This window comes from Caretta caretta, chromosome 1 (assembly GCF_965140235.1).
Source record: "Caretta caretta isolate rCarCar2 chromosome 1, rCarCar1.hap1, whole genome shotgun sequence".
Lineage (NCBI taxonomy): Eukaryota > Metazoa > Chordata > Testudines > Cheloniidae > Caretta > Caretta caretta.
In genome coordinates, this window is record NC_134206.1 from 266,664,617 (window position 1) to 266,680,706 (window position 16,090).

At 42.5% G+C, this 16,090-nt stretch overlaps 1 protein-coding gene across 3 annotated transcripts in view; it reads right to left on the minus strand.

The window, feature by feature from the left end:
* The window catches only part of UTP20 (UTP20 small subunit processome component), an 83,963-nt gene that overhangs the window by 24,820 nt on the left and 43,053 nt on the right, over positions 1-16,090 (minus strand). For 2 of the 3 annotated variants that reach the window (XM_048835440.2, XM_075124265.1), the window contains exons 29-42: positions 15,938-16,017; positions 13,980-14,212; positions 12,898-13,042; positions 10,841-10,928; positions 9,422-9,565; positions 8,661-8,711; positions 8,422-8,574; positions 7,569-7,724; positions 6,455-6,595; positions 5,110-5,247; positions 3,859-3,998; positions 3,519-3,598; positions 2,525-2,835; positions 474-613 (exon numbers count right to left, since the gene is read on the minus strand). In XM_048835440.2, the coding sequence (XP_048691397.2) occupies positions 474-613; positions 2,525-2,835; positions 3,519-3,598; positions 3,859-3,998; positions 5,110-5,247; positions 6,455-6,595; positions 7,569-7,724; positions 8,422-8,574; positions 8,661-8,711; positions 9,422-9,565; positions 10,841-10,928; positions 12,898-13,042; positions 13,980-14,212; positions 15,938-16,017 (2,000 nt within the window). The remainder of the gene's footprint in view (positions 1-473; positions 614-2,524; positions 2,836-3,518; positions 3,599-3,858; positions 3,999-5,109; positions 5,248-6,454; positions 6,596-7,568; positions 7,725-8,421; positions 8,575-8,660; positions 8,712-9,421; positions 9,566-10,840; positions 10,929-12,897; positions 13,043-13,979; positions 14,213-15,937; positions 16,018-16,090) is intronic. The other variant, XM_048835441.2, reaches the window with a different exon arrangement.

Here is a 16,090-nt window from a genome sequence, read left to right on the forward strand (position 1 = left end):
TACATAGGGAATAGTTGAGCTATCATCAAAACCAGGCACTGAGGCTCTCTTGTTTTCACATATGGCCTTAAGACCATGTGTGTATCACACACAAATGTATCATCCTCAAATGGTGCTATTGTACGAGAGGAAAGGTGGCTAAATTACAGGACTGAGAGTCCAGTTTCTAACCCCCAGCTCTGTCACCTCTTAATGCTTCACCCCACAGTTCTAATTACTACTTAAGGATTTATCAAGCACTTTTCCCATGTAGCTGGACCCTATATAAGGAAAAAGTCAAAGGCCAAAGGGCATCAACATTAAACCCAAAGACATTGTGAAAATATGTTTGTAAAAAAAATTGCAAGGTGTTTTAAGGACCTTTTCTCTCGAGCCTGGCTTTAGCCAGATGCAAAAATGCAGGCTTTTAAAAATCTGGCCCTTAATCTTTTAGCGCAATAACGGACATTTGAGGAGCGACTCTGCCCCCATACCTTGGCAGATTAGCTTCCATGACCTCTTGTGGGAGAGACTGCATCACCTTGACCATGGCAAATGCTAATGGCACCCGAACCACCTCTTCATCGTTCACAGCCTTGGATTTCACAAGCTTGTGTTCCTCATCTCTTTTCACCTGGAACATGGGGCAGATCCCTTTTAACACTACACTGGTGATGCAAATGAACAACTTTTTCAAGTACCCAGTTCTTAATCCCATGAAGAGCAGGCTGACTGCATTTTAAAGTCTTAAGTAAGCTGGACAGTCCAGTAATTACCTTTTAACAAATGTTATTGTATATGTGCCTAACACCGTATCCATCCTGAAGGACCCCAGAGCACTTCATAGACTATGTCCTTTGGAAATTGTTTATCAGGGGACTCTGTTACAGTGACACACTGTTTAGAGTGGAGTTTCCCTCACAAACTGATTCAGTGCATTTGAATGAACTTGTGCTTTTTTCCGTGTTCCCGCTGGGAAGAATCCCTAGCTCCTGGGCTCTCCCCATGTTCCCAAATGCAGCAGAGTGGGACAACAGGGAGAATATGCACATGGAGAGCCAGTGCTGTACAAGTACACACTAGAGAACTTCAACTGCATACTTCAGTGTTCAACATTACAACTGTTAGAATGAAAAGAACACAGTGCTTAGCTAAACCAGAGGTTCTCAACCTAATTATCATTGTGGGCCACATATATGTTACCTGGGCTGCAGGTTGAGAACCACTGTGGGCCCCCCACCCCACCCCTATGCCCAGCGCCTGTCCCTGCCCAGAAGAGGCCCTTCCACAGAGTGGGGCCAGGAGTAGACCCCACTGCAGGGCTGGGAGGCAGGGCAGCCCCGGACCCCACCATGCAGCAAGGCAGGGCAGCCCCGGACCCAGGTGCAACGGGCAGGGAAGGGCAGGGCAGCCCTGGTCACCATCACGCCCAGCAGCCCTGGATCCCGCCACATGGGACAGAGAAGGGCAGGGCAGCCCCGGCGACTCCAGACCCTGCCTTGTGGGCCCTGCAGCCTTTAGCACACAGCAGGGCCACAGCTGTGTGCTAACTGTGTCGCTTGTAGCCCGCAGGCAGCGCGTTGAGAACCGCTGAGCTAAACCCATCTGTCTTAGGTTCCTATATGGGGCCCTTTACCAGGCACCTCACAGTATGCAATATACTGATCCTCCGAACACCCCCATGAGGCAGAGAATCCCCATTTTACAGAACGGAGGCACGGAGAAACTAAGTGACTTTCCCAAGCCCATACTAGAAGTCTCGCGGACAGGGAACTGAACCCAGGTCTCTGGCAAGCACCCTAAACACTGGACCATCTTTTTTCTGCATCTATAACACTGAAACTAAACTGGGTGTTGACAATCAGTCGAGGGCCGTTGAGAGGCCTGCATGAAATAAGTGGTTCCAAACCCATCCATAGCAGGCAGGTGAATGTGTCACAACTGAGGTGAATTGAAGGGGGAGGGATAGCTCAGTGGTTTGAGCATTGGCCTGCTAAACCCAGAGTTGTGAGTTCAATCCTTGAGGGGGCCATTTAGGGATCTGGGGCAAAAGCTGGGGATTGGTCCTGCTTTGAGCAGGGGGTTGGGCTAGATCATAGAATATCAGGCTTGGAAGGGACCTCAGGAGGTCATCTAGTCCAACCCCCTGCTCAAAGCAGGACCAGTCCCCAATTTCTGCCCCAGACCCCTAAATGGCCCCCCTCAAGGACAGAACTCACAACCCTGGGTTTAGCAGGCCAATGCTCAAACCACTGAGCTATCCCTCCCCGTCCTGAGGTCCCTTCCAATCCTGATATTCTATGATTCTATAAGGGCTTGTCAGCAATCCCAATGACATGCAAAGGAGAGCGAACACTCTCTCATGCTTCGATATGGCCTCTTTCCAGGTCAAGGGTTGAAGTAATGAGTCTAGGCAATTTGCCATCCTGCACATGCTGTACCTGTTCTCTGGATAGTACACTTCAGCCTGGCTCTTGGCACCAGCACAAGAGTCACTTACAGCCACGTATATTTACAGACCACCTTTTCAATGCTGAACACGCACCTTTGCGGCAAGACACCTGTGTAATTTGGGCAAGATGCTGCCAGTTACTGTTCCTTGAATGTGTTCAATCAGACACTCCAGCTCCTCCTTATTTCTGGGAAGGGACGAAATGGATTTTGTGGCTTTCTGGGTCTCCTCAGATTCTCCGGTGCCTGCCTGTTCATGCTGAATCAGTGCAGGATCCCCCTGCTTCTCACTGTCCTCAGGCAGGTTCTTGCTCTTGTCTCCCTCAGCCTCCTCCTCCCCCTCACTCTGCTCCAATTCCATGGCTTCATTCTCTGCTGCTTCCTCAACATCCATGGCCTCTGCATCTGTCAGGCAAAATCAAATCACAGACCACGTGGAGGCAGCATGTGAGATGTCCCCACACCACTTCCAGAAAAGCCCCAAAGTCACTAAATAGATAACCACAAATGTGAATATGCTACAAACACAAGTTCCTTCATTGTAGCTTCAGTAGGAGCAGGGTGGAGCACACAGCACTCTACCCAATCTTTGGCCAGCAAAGCAATCCCTGCAAGACAGCTGCTCCAGTCAGTGTAAGTCAGAGCATCCCTTAGCCCAGTCTAAGTTATGCCAAGGCTATTTTGGCCTGTGGAAGCCCCAAGTCCAGTGCTAATTATGAAGACAGACAAAGAGACTAGATTAGTCAAAACAGGCCTTCCAATTAGTATATCTTAAAAGCCTGAAGGAGCTAACCTGAGGTATAAACCTGAGGTATAAAGCGATAGAAAAACTTTAAAAAGGAGGACTTGTGGCACCTCAGAGACTAACAAATTTATTTGAGCATAAGCTTTCGTGAGCTACAGCTCACTTCATCGGATGCTCACGAAAGCTTATGCTCAAATAAATTTCTTAGTCTCTAAGGTGCCACAAGTCCTCCTTTTCTTTTTGCGGATACAGACTAACACGGCTGCTACTCCGAAAACTTTAAGTATCTAGACTATGAGCAACTAGCATGTGAGGTTCCATCACTAGGAATCTGAAAACTCACCTTCATTCTGAAGAGTCTCAAGTTGCTTTTCAAGGGTTTCATGGTCAAAATGAAAAGCTTCTAGCACAGTCACTAACAAGCTGTCAGACAACAGATTGAATAAAAGGTCAGTTCTTTTCATATAAGGAAAAGGATGTTTAGACTGATCATGGGTCAAAAAACCTTGAAGCCACTTTTTTAGGGATTTTTTTTTTCCAACTGATTTTCAGTTACAGGACTCCAACTGAGAGTGCAGTTGTCCCAAAACAGCGACAACACTAAAATCCTAAAACCATCCATTAACATGCCGAATCTTTATTTGTAGCATGACAGTGAGCACTGAAATCAAGCATTACTGTACCTGACAGCCAGTTTTTGATTCATCTGTCCAGTTTGCAAAACGTGTATGAAATGTTTTAAATGGTACATATATGCTGACCAAGAGAGATGCCTACAAACAGCGCCTACAACTTCAACTGAAGCTGTTATCATATTTTCATACTGCCGAAACACAAACAAAAAAATCATCACGATTAATGTATTTTAAACAAGATATAAAATGTATTTAAATCAATGAAACACGGGACTAAAATAAACAAAGTCAATATACGGGGGATTTCTTTTTAACTCTTTCAGATTTTCCCAGGTCCCTGAAAATGAATCAGATAGTCACAGAACAGACTAAGAAATTGATTTCTAAGGTGCCAATCCTGCAAATGCTTATCCACGTATTAAACTTTGATCACATGAGTAATCCCATCAAAGACAACAGGACCACTTGTGTAAAGATAAACACATGAAAGCATTTTCAGTGTCCGGGCCAAAGAGGATTTCTCACATTACAAAAATTGAACAAATCCTATTTGCTTGTTGTGATTCCCTGCTGGATCCTTTGCTGTTTCTCTCTAGAACACTGAAATCTCTCAGGCAATACAGAACAACTCTTTAAAAACAAACAAACAAACAAAAAAAACCCACCTCTGGCTTTCTAAATATCAACCCGACATAGTGTTGTGAGTCTATGTAACCCTGGCCCTAAAAGTAGTTTTGTTTCATATATTTTGTACAAGAAATAATCTTTTAAACAAGAATGACAGACTAGATGTCATCATGCTTCAAGTTGTCTATTTCAATTACAAAATTGCTGCTGACTTTGGATGATCTGAGTTTTTTATTGATGTCATACCTATCTCTCTCTCTGTACACACTCCATACCAGGTGCATACCGTCTCCTTGAGAAACTAATATGACAAGCTCTCTGCAATGGAGCTTCTGGGAATTTTGGAGACAGAGGGAAAAATTTCCACTCACACCACTTCGTAAATTAATCATCTGTATGACAGGAAATTAGCAACATAGAAAGCAAGGAAAGTAATAAAGGGACCAAATTCTCTAAGATGCAGGAAGTGCTTCGCATCTGACAGGTCTGGATCCTAGCTGCATCTGTGCCTTCTTAATCCTCCTTCACCAATGGAAAGAGGCAAAGTGCTGTCATCTAAAAAGCAAAATACTCCACATCTGTCACCCTTTTAAGGTGACAAGTACTGTAGGCAGAACAATGTGACAAAGATGGATACATTGGTATTAAATTAGCTTCATGTTAAAAACCTACCTTAAGCATTTTCTCATCAAAAAGTGTCGTAGTTGCATAAGGCATGATGTAGTTCTGCAGAGATTTGGAGGACAGTACGATTTTGTCTTCAGTTAGCTGCTTCGCCAATTTCTTTAAGGCTCGAGCTCTTCTGTGGATCTGGGAGAGATTGGCAAATTCATGAACATTTAACAACAGAACATTTGGGTTTAATAATTTTTGATGTAGCAATTGTAAGAGTGCCAAAAGCTTAAACACAATTAAATAAATATGTGTCATCATTTCTATCGAAGGGTTACATTTTCCCCCCTCCATCTCTGAACCTTCTCTAGTTTTGCTCCTTTATGAATGTCACAATTCAGTAAATAAATCACAAACAGTGGCTTATGGCATCCTCAAAGCATCAGACAAGAGAAGGTAATTGATTATAATAGGGGAAAAATGGATGAGAAATTATGTGAGAAGGGAAATTTAGACAACATAGGCAGCATGTAGCTAGGGATGTAAGAAAAGCTCTCTCTGAAAAGGAATACTGTATGTCACATATTTATTCTAAGCAAAAAGGGGAAATCGAAGCTTCCAGATGGGTATATTTAAAAAGGAATGAAGAGATGCAGCAGAGATTAGGAAATTCAAGACCTGATCCAATGCCCATTCAAGTCAGGCCCTACATGCATGCTAAAATATTTTCAAAGACTATTAATCAATGTATTCAATACAATCATACATGGACAGTGTTTGTACAACAAACCCTCACTGGTTTTATTCATACTGTTAAGAAGGGACAAAGCAAGATTGAGTTACAGTCAGGAACATGGGGCTGCTAAGAAATAAGAACATTAGAATCTATGACATTTTACTAATGAATACTGAAGAGATCACTCCTTTTAGCCAAATGATGGAGAGTACATATACAGACAATACAAGATACTGTAACTAACGTATGAACAATTGTATGTAAATACAAACTTTACTGAGATTTATAAAAGAGAGTTGAGATAAAACAATTAATCACTGAAGTAACTAAGGCACCCAGTCCCATTTTCAGAAGTAGTTGTGAACCTAAGGGTACTTCTACAGTACAAAATTATTTCAAAATTATTCTGTCCGAATTTTCAGAAGCTATTTTATACATTCGGTCTCCTGTGTCCCCACTAAAGCACGTGAGTTCGGCGGAGTGCGCCCACAAGGCTAGCATTGAATGCCATAGCAGTGCACTGTGCATAGCTATCCCACCGTTCCCGCCGCCCACTGGAATTCTGGGTTAAGCGCCCAGCGCCTTTATAAGCCTAAGTCACTTTTGCAAATTTTACTCCTGAACAAATGCTAATTTTTTACAATGGAAAAGGAGCACGCTGTGCTTTACCTGAATATGTTTCATGTTCTCAAAGAAATCCACCTCAGGATCATGACAGTCAGTTAGCTGGACCAAGTCTTGAAACTCTGGGTGCTTTGGAAAAGTTCGAATCAAGCAGGAAAGTAACGAAGTATAGTCTTGTTGAATGTTCTACAAACAGCAAGTGACCAAAGATTAGTGCTGATAGGAAATGCAGCAATCCCTGGTGTAGAACAGCTAATAATGTCAGTGCTACTTACAAACATGTTTGACACAGTCATGCCTTTTATTATTTGTTTAGTACAGATTGTTTAGTTTTATGCAATGTACACAAAAATTAAGAAAATTCCTGCCCCAGAGGGCTACCTAGAGGAAAGCTAAGCTATGCAGGGAAATACAGAAAAGAGGGTGGGCTGGTTTTTTATTGTTGTTTTTTAAAGATTTAAATCCAAGAATAAATTTTCTGTGCATTAAACCACTCCTGTTTGCCCTTACAATGGTAAAGATGATCAAATGACTCATGGATTCTAATATCATCAGCACAGCCCTATCAATTTCACAGCCGCAAAAAACGTGTCATGGACCATGAAATAAGCCCTTCCTCGTGAAATCTGATCTCCCACTTGCTGCTGAGAGCGCCCCAGCAGAGGGAACCTAGCTGCATGTCCCCGCCAGGTTGGAGAGGGACAGAACTTGTCCTTTCCTTGCACAGCCGCTCTTGGAGGGAGATCAGACCCACCTCCGAGTGCAGCCCCCTGCTGAGGAAGCTCCAGTGCTGGGCAGCAGCCCTGGAGGTGGCTTATGGAGGTGGGTCCGATCTCCCCCTGCTGCTAGAAGTGCCCCAGCCAGCGGACTCCTAGCTCTGAGTCCCTGCTGGGCTGGGGAGGGACAGGTCTTGTTCTTCCCCTGCAGGGCTGCTGGGGGGTGGGAGGGGAGGGAGATCAGACCCACCTCCACGTACCTTTTGGGTTCAGACCCCCAGAGTTACAACATCCTGAAATTTCAGATGAAAACAGCTGAAAATGTGAAACTGACCAATTTTAAAACCCTCTGGCCGTGAAATTGATCAAAATGGACCATAAATTTGGTAGGCCCTAATCATCAGCATAACCAGGGGATAACCATTATGACCGCAAGTGCTTACCTCAGTCTTGCTCTTCAGTCCTTTTCTCAGAGACAGCAGGAGAGTGTGCTGGATTATTTCTTTGTATTCATCTTCCGTGTGGCTGATTTCTGCTATCCGGTGGATAATACTGGTCAAGCACAGGCTGGCACTGTCACTTAAAGACATGTCCCCTAACTGAGACGGTAAAAAGATCATATCACGTAAGTCTAGAAACAACACCTCAACGAATGACTGAACCTCCATATTTCACCATGAGCTACAGCTTCAACACTTGATTACTACTCTCCCCCTCCTCCACCCCAACACATCTGTTTCGGAGAGCTGTAACAGAGAGAACATCTACTCTCCACAACTCTAGGCTGGGTGGTACCATTTGAAATATTATAACAAAGCCCACCACGGATCCAGAAGTTATACAAAACTTTCTATCCCCTTCCCAGGAGAAGCTATGGGCCAGATCCAATGGCCTGTTGAACTCAATGGAAAGACTCTCATTGGACTTCACTGAGTGTTAGAATGGGGCCCCTGAAGTTGCCACTGAGGGAAAAGCATATTTTCAAGATTCCCAGTGTGCCTCTGTGGCTGTGCAGCCCAGATTCATCACAGAGGTCCTTGGCTCTGTGCTGAAGAGGCACCATGGGCCAGTGTTAGGCAGTTCGTATTCCTCTTGCTGCACTGTGCTTGCATGTCAGAACATTCATAGAAAACACAGCATTGACATCACTAGGGAAGTCTCAAATCTTGGCTTTTGTGAAAAGGAAACCATTTTATGGATGCTATTTCTTGGCACCAAAAACTAGCAAAAGAACTGGAAAGTAACATTAATTACACAAACCCTATGATAACACAAGAGGAGAAACTTTCCACTAACCTGTATGGTGTAGAAACAGTTATGCATAACTGGAATAAGAAAGTTGATGTCCACTCTTTGCATTTCTTTGACCTGAGAAGTGATTCCTTGGAACGCTGACAAGCGAACATCAAAATTGATATCATCGAGATGTCGTCGATCAAAGGCATTCAACTAACAGAGACGAACAACAAATCATTAGAAGACTTTTTAAAAAATAATTCAACACACTGAATAAAAAAATTGAAAAATGTACATACCTTAACTACCTCCGTAATGTATTTCAATTCACCTTCCAGATCAGATAAAGTCTTTAAAAAAAAAAAAGAAAAAGAAAAAACAAAGTTAAAACCAAAACTAGTTAAATCATATGCAGCAAATAAATATTAGAACCTTAGAGCCTCTTCCTACTACAATTTGGAGCAGAATCAGGCTCTTAATTTTGACCCCTTTAGAAAGTAGGTTAAAAAATTACAGGAGAGTGTGAAAGAGAGAAACTGACATTTTGTCATTTTAACACCAGGGCCTCTCTCCTTGGATTTCAAAGGTGCACGTTTCTAATTTCTGGATCTATGCTGTATGTTCCACAGATTTCCTGCTGAAAACAAATGTAATGTGTGCCATTCCAGGAACATGCAAAACAGCTTAGGTGATTCCTATCACACTGGGGATGGGAGAGTAAAAATAGAATCTACTTCAGGCAGTCAAAATCCAGCTTTGCTCATACATGCAGAGGATTCGTTATTGATAAGGTGCTCTTTGATTGGTTTAAAATGCAACAGATCTAATCAGATTCGCACATCAATCAGAATGCAGCAGGCCAAAACAGTATGTAGACAACTGTCTTTCTACTTCACTAACAGCTGTCAGGCTCAATTATTTTTATTATATAACTTGATGTAGATTTAAAGATCTATAAGTCTATATGGAACAATGCAGATGAATTTACTTATGATTGTTCCTTATCTTTCAGAACTAGAATGATAAGAAAATTACAGAAAGGCACTTAAAAATGTAATACCTGAAAAACCACACAGAGTGTCTGTCGAGATAATTTGTTCTGGATAACCGAAAACAGTTTTGCCAGAGGCTTAAGGAAGCTTGTGGGGTTTAAGCAATGCCTCAGCAAGTTCTGCACTGTCACCAAGATGTCAATCTCTGTATCCTGAAAGAAAGAGACAATTGTCCAAGAATCATAAGAGCATTGTTAAATCATTTAGTTTCCTTGAGAAGTGTCTAATGCCATAGTGTGATCTTAAGCTTTTGATTTGAATTATGCACATTATAAATATTAAATGAGAATTAGTGACTGGAAGCAGAAAATCAATTCCCTCATTACAGATTTCCTAAAAGCACCTGGAGAGATAACTCAGTGTTTTAATTAGCTATTAATCACACAGTGTGAGCAGGTTAGACTAATCATGCCTATGGTGATTTCTTTTGGACCCTTTCTCAAATGAAAGGCAAATAGGACTGGCAGAGCTGAGCAATGAAGTCTTTGTTACAGCAGCATGTAGTTAGACTGTCTTCCTAACAAAACTTAATACATTTCCTTATAGATTCGTAGATTTTCACGCCAGAGAGACTATTATGATAATCTAGTCTGACCTCCTGTATAACAAAGACCACAGAATTTCACCGAGTAATTCCTACATCAAGCCCATAATTTCTAACTGAACTCCGGCACACCCTTTAGAAAGGCATCCACATCTTGATTTAACGACTTGGGCCTGCAGCTGGATGGCCTGTGCACTTCAATCACTGGGGATGGAGTTTTACTTTGAAAAATGAGGCTTGACAAACAAGCGGGACCCTGTGTATAACACTATGTTACTTTTATCTCTCCTCTCACAACGTATGTATGCACCATTGGTGGATACCTGAAGGAATGTCAGACCTACTCCAGTGTGTGTTTAGATTGCTCTTCAGTGGCTGCAACTGATGGATCACAGCAGCTCAAAAACTGTCGCAATAATACGTGTGAGGGTTTCATGGGCTCCTGCTACTTGGGAAATAAACTACATCGCAGTGGTGAGACTGGTCAAAGCATTAGAAATCACAGAGGTACTTCGGCAAATCTTCCCTTGGCAAAAGAGGGGGCATAACCACCCCAGCTATGTTTTCTCTTGCAAGACAACCACTACAACTGATTTTACTGGGGAAGGCAGCTTAATATGACGGAATAGCCTGTGTGGGGAATAGAAGGGGGATACAACAGAAGGCCTTTCCTGGCCAAAAACGGTGTTATCGTAGTCTTGCACCTGGCACCAAGAGTTGCATTCTAGAAATACCCTATAGATTTTATTATTACACCAGTTCAAATGGTTAAGAATGACTGCAATAACTCGCACGCAATTACTAGATTTTTTAAATGCATCATAAAAATAATCCCATTTACAAAAGAAAATAAACGTGTTTCACTGAAAGAAGTAACACCTACCTGCATAATGCTACTCTGGTGAAGGAAAGGGAGGAGGAGGCTGATGAGCACAGAACTCTGACCCTTGTCCTGTATAAACTTGCTGATCCTACATTATTTTAAAAAAAGGTTAATTGGTTAATCTTGCATCCACATACTCACCCATACAAAGTGAACAGGGATTTCATGAGCTGCAATAAAAGCTGTGAAGCTTTGGTGCTAGAATAGAAAATTATGTCAGCACATCTGTTCTGAACCTGTATTTTTAGGGGTTACAAGCTCAGGCCCTGATGCTGCCTTTGAATCCATGTGAATGGACCCTTGAACTCACATAGAGTCATTGACTTCAAAAGGACTCTGTGGACCTAAGACCCATACACTCAGAGGCAGGATCAGGGCCTCAAACATTTACATTAACAGTAGGATGCAATTTAGCACGAGGAATCAGCTGAAGATTTTTTAAAGAGAGTATTCAAATAAAATCAGATCAGCCCATTTTAAATTGCACAAGGGTCAATTTTAAAACTAATGCCTAGCATGTCACTGAGGGCCAAATTCTGCCTTCACTCAGGTAGGAGTTGCCATACGAGGACAAAATATGTCTCCTGTTAAATAGTCATTAGTATTTTGAATTTTAAAAGGAACAAAAAACTAAACAACGTGGATATGTTAAACTATTTTCCATAAAGGTTTTTTCTGATCATTTTAATACATTTAAATAGTGCCCTCAACACAAAGTTGTGCAACAGACAATCAATCAGTCCTGGGTAACTTATCTGCCTGGATTAAAAAGTCCAATGACTCCCTTGTTTTACAGCCCTCACTGATTGTTCTTCGTCATTTAAAAGTACACTTAAACAAAGTTTGAGACACAAATTGGCGAAAGGCAAGAAATTCAAAGTCAAGGCTGACATCTGAACTCAGACTACGATTTTGAATTTTCTACGTCTGGGAACAAAGGTCTTGATTCAGTAACTGGATCCACTCTGTGCCTGTGTGGATATGTACATCTGTATTTCTTCTTTTCTGGAAACACAGTATAACTGTTTGCCCTGCAAATTCATGATTTGTTTCCTACTTTGGGAAGAGAGTTACAAAGAACCCGACATACAAGTTTGCTGTATCCATGCAAACCAGACTGCTGCAGCCACTTTTGACCACTTTAATATTTTTATAGCCGCAAGGGGAGCAGTCTCAGATTGCTCATAGTAATAATATCTAGAGTGCCTGTCACAGGACGGGGCTCCCTCACCCTGGATTCTCACCGCAAACAGTCCTCATCCAAACCAGCAGCAAGTTCAATGCCAGCTGCTTTACTTGGTGTGCTATTCAAGTACTTGTTTCTCCACAACAAAAGGCTTTTACCTTCTCCCAAGGCACATAGCAAGAGAAGGGAGAGATCTCATCGCTCAGGGTATGTCTACACTGCAGTGAGACACTCGCGGCTGGCCCGTGCCAGCTGAATTGAGCTCGAGCTAAGGGACTGTTTATGTGTAGACATTTGGGTTCGGGCTGCAGCCTGGGCTCTGGGACCCTCCCACTTCACAGGATCCTACAGCCTGGGCTCCAGCCCAAGCCCGAATGTCTACACAGCAATTAAACAGTCCCATGAGCCTGAATCATCTGGCATGGCCCAATCGTGTTTTTTAACTGCAGCGTAGACATATCCTCTGAGCTCCTGGGCTTCACCGGCTCTTCCTTCCTGACTTCCCCATGCCCCTCTTTGTCTCCTGGACTGAGGAGCTGATTCACTTTGTTAACTGGTTAATCATCCAGTCCTTAACCAATTATCTCCTTGTGGGGACACTTGTCAATGCACAGATTGGTGAGCCAGCCTTAGGCTACACACACTCTGTCACAGTGCCAGTTTCACTTACGGACGCTTTTAAAGTTCAGTCAGCAGTGATGGGAACTGACCACCAGTGACCTGGAAGTTGAGTGACACATAAGTTCACACGTTTTAAATGGCTCTGAATTTAAATTCGTTGTGACCAAGTAACTGATTCTATATTTGCAGTCCATCCTGAGGGATCATTGTTTCAAAGCTTCTCTCTTTTGAACCGTGAGGAATCACTTACCTGGAAAGAATGTTGAGCTCTTTGCTGACTTGAGCTCTGAACTTTTTCTTTTTCACCTTTTCCACATTTAACATGGTTTTGCTGAGATACTGAAGTACTGCAGGAACGTGAGGCAGAATTAACCGTGCACCCAAGCTGGGGGACTCTGTAATGGATACAAGCTGGTTACCAATGCGTTTTAGAACAAAAAGAAGAGACCCAATCCTACACAAACATGGGGACAATGGTGAACTAGGAGACCCGATATTCAGAAGTGCTGAGCATCCTCCACTCCAAAGGAAGTCAGCGGGAGCTGCGAGTGCTCAATGCCTCTGAAAATCAGCCCTGCAGGAGTTTAAAATTCTACGGGACTGAAGGCTATTACAACACACACACAAAAACCTCAAGAGCTCCCCTCCTCATTAGTTCACTAACAAGTCTGTGACACAAGGGCTTAGCCAGTCCAGTGGACAGAGCCCCAGACTGGGTTCTAATCCCGATTCTGTCAGTGAGCTGTTGTGTGACCTTGTGCAAATCAATTCCGCACTCTGAGCCTCAGTTTCCTCATCTGTACCACGGGGATAACAATCCCTGCCTTCCTTTGTCATGGCTTTGAGAGCAACCGCTGAAAAAGAGCTAACCAATGTTAAAGGAAGTGCAGGCGAAGGGTAAAGATGATGAACTACAAGTCTTTATTGCAAGGGAGTGCAAATTAAAATGAATTGCAGTGAGTGTATGGCTGGGTGAATTTATTTTTAAAGAAAAAAATTAAGTGGACGTTTGTGCAAGCCACTTGTCCTAATTGCCAAGGCTGCCCTCCGGGTTATAACTTAACCAATGGAGTTCGCCCGTTACTATGAACATTCTCCCCCTTCCCTTTAACAGAGAATAAACCTTTCTGGGTCCTGGCGACTAGCACACAAATATGGAACTTGTTTGCACAGGGATGAATGAACGTACTAAGGGAAGACAAGCCTTAGCAGGGAATTTTCCTTCTAAAAAGGCATTCTTGCCAAAGGCGCAGAATATCCCAACGGGATCCAAAACATACACTCATGCTTACAGTTGAGTTCCTCATCATTCTGATTACTATTCATTCATACCTTCTGTCATTCCATCGGTGTCAGACTCTAAACAAACGCAGTCAGTCACTGTCAAGCTGGAAACCAGGTCTGTGGGTTCAAAATCTGGACTATTGAGGAGGTTGTCAGCCACATCCATCACAACACCAGCTGTCGCCTCACAGAGATTCTTGGTGGACAGCAGAGCAAAGACATTCAACAGCATATCGTATTCTGGGTGCCCTGGTCTCTGCTTGGCCAGCAAAGGGAAATATCTGAGTAACAGACACAGAACAAGAAAAATTCACAGTTCACTTTTTAAAAAAATAAATAAAAGTTTTACAAACATTTCCTCCATAAAGTTACATACAAAAAGACTGAAGGTAAAGAAATGTTCTTCTACCTTCTGGGGAAGACCATTAAAAAGGAAAAATTCTTACGACCTAAGACCAGTTTGGTACATAAACAGAAAATACATTCTTCATTTCTGACAATGGTAAATCTGGAGGTAAGCACTGAAATACCATGGTGATGGGACCAAATGAGAGTGCGAAAGGGAGTTAAAAGTCAGGGGTGAAATCCGGGCACTATTGACTTCAGTAGAGCCAGGATTTCACCCCAAATATCTAAAGGCCAACTCCTTCTGACTTGTTTTAGTTCTATATCTGAGCGGTATACAATACTCACATGTTATTCTGTAAATGACTAGTAAACAGGGATCTAGCGGACACTACAGAACATTAACAAACCAATACAGTTCAAAGGGGACACAAGGTTTTTATTCAAAACTGGATTGGCTACCACTTTCCACTAACTCATCCCTCTCCCCTCAAAATCTGAGCTAGATATTGGCTACAAACCTGCCTGGCTGTTCATATGTGGGGAAAATGGCCTGATATTACAGAGAATAATCTCCAGAAACTGGAAAGATCGGGAGTTGCATTTATTAGGGAGCATTAGATTCATAGACTAGATACACCGGGGTCTTGACACAACATAGCTATAGTTATTTCATACCCTGTTTATTCCGTGGGGAAATAAATCAGAATTAAGACCCCAGTCCTGCAAACACTTAGGTAAATGTTTAACTTTAAGCATGCAAATAATCCCATTGACAAGTCAATTGGTAATGGGACTATTCATGCATTTTAAGTTAAGCACATCTATATATGTCTGCAGGGTTGAGGCCCAGGTTTCTACCTACATTTTCAGAAAAATGTAACTGAAAATCGAAGTCCACCACTTAAAATAGAGTTGCTGGAACTCAGGTATTTGGTATATTCCCTATTCTACACTTTTCCCTCAGGCTCAATACCCTATGTAAAATACTGTTAAGCAGTAACAAGAAAGTACAGTATTAAAGGAAAAGAGAAAAGAGGAAAAGAAAAGCAAGCACAGCTGCTTGGTCCAGTGGATACAGCCCTAGACTGGGGAGCCTGGAGACCTGGATTCTAGTACAGGTGCTCTCACTGAACTGTTGAGAGACCTTACACAAATCAGTTCCCCACTCTGAGCCTCAGTTTCCCCATATGTAACAGAGGAATAACGATACCGTCCTTTGTCATGGCTTTGTGAACTATGATGAAAAAGAGCTAAACAACATTAAATGAAGTGTAAAATCACCCTCTTTAATGGTGAGGGTAATTAACCAATGGAACAATTTACCCAGGGTTGTGGTGGATTCTCCATCACTGACCATTTCAAAATCAAGACTGGATGTTTTTCTAAAAGATCTGATCTAGGAATTATTTGGGGGAAGTTCTCTGGCCTCGGTTACACAGGAGGTCAGACTAAGTGATCACAATGATCCTTTCTGGCCTTGGAATCTATGAAATTTACATGTTGATCAAAATACTGCTCTTTGCAGCCATTTTGTACCCAATAACTTCTTTGAGGTTGCAAGGAGGAATAATGTGTGACTATCTTTCTTTCCATGTTGTGTGTTATTCACAGCAGACACTATGCATTCACCTTGCTTCTCCACAAAAGGAAAAGTTTACCTGGAATTCTTGCTCCAGATGTGAATGAGTTTGAGTAACAGAGTAGGAGAATACTGGCTCTCAGAAGCGAGCCTGCTGATCTAGAAGACAAAGAGAGGATAAATCATAAAACAAAACAGTGTGACCACGCATCACTATTTAAAACATCAAATT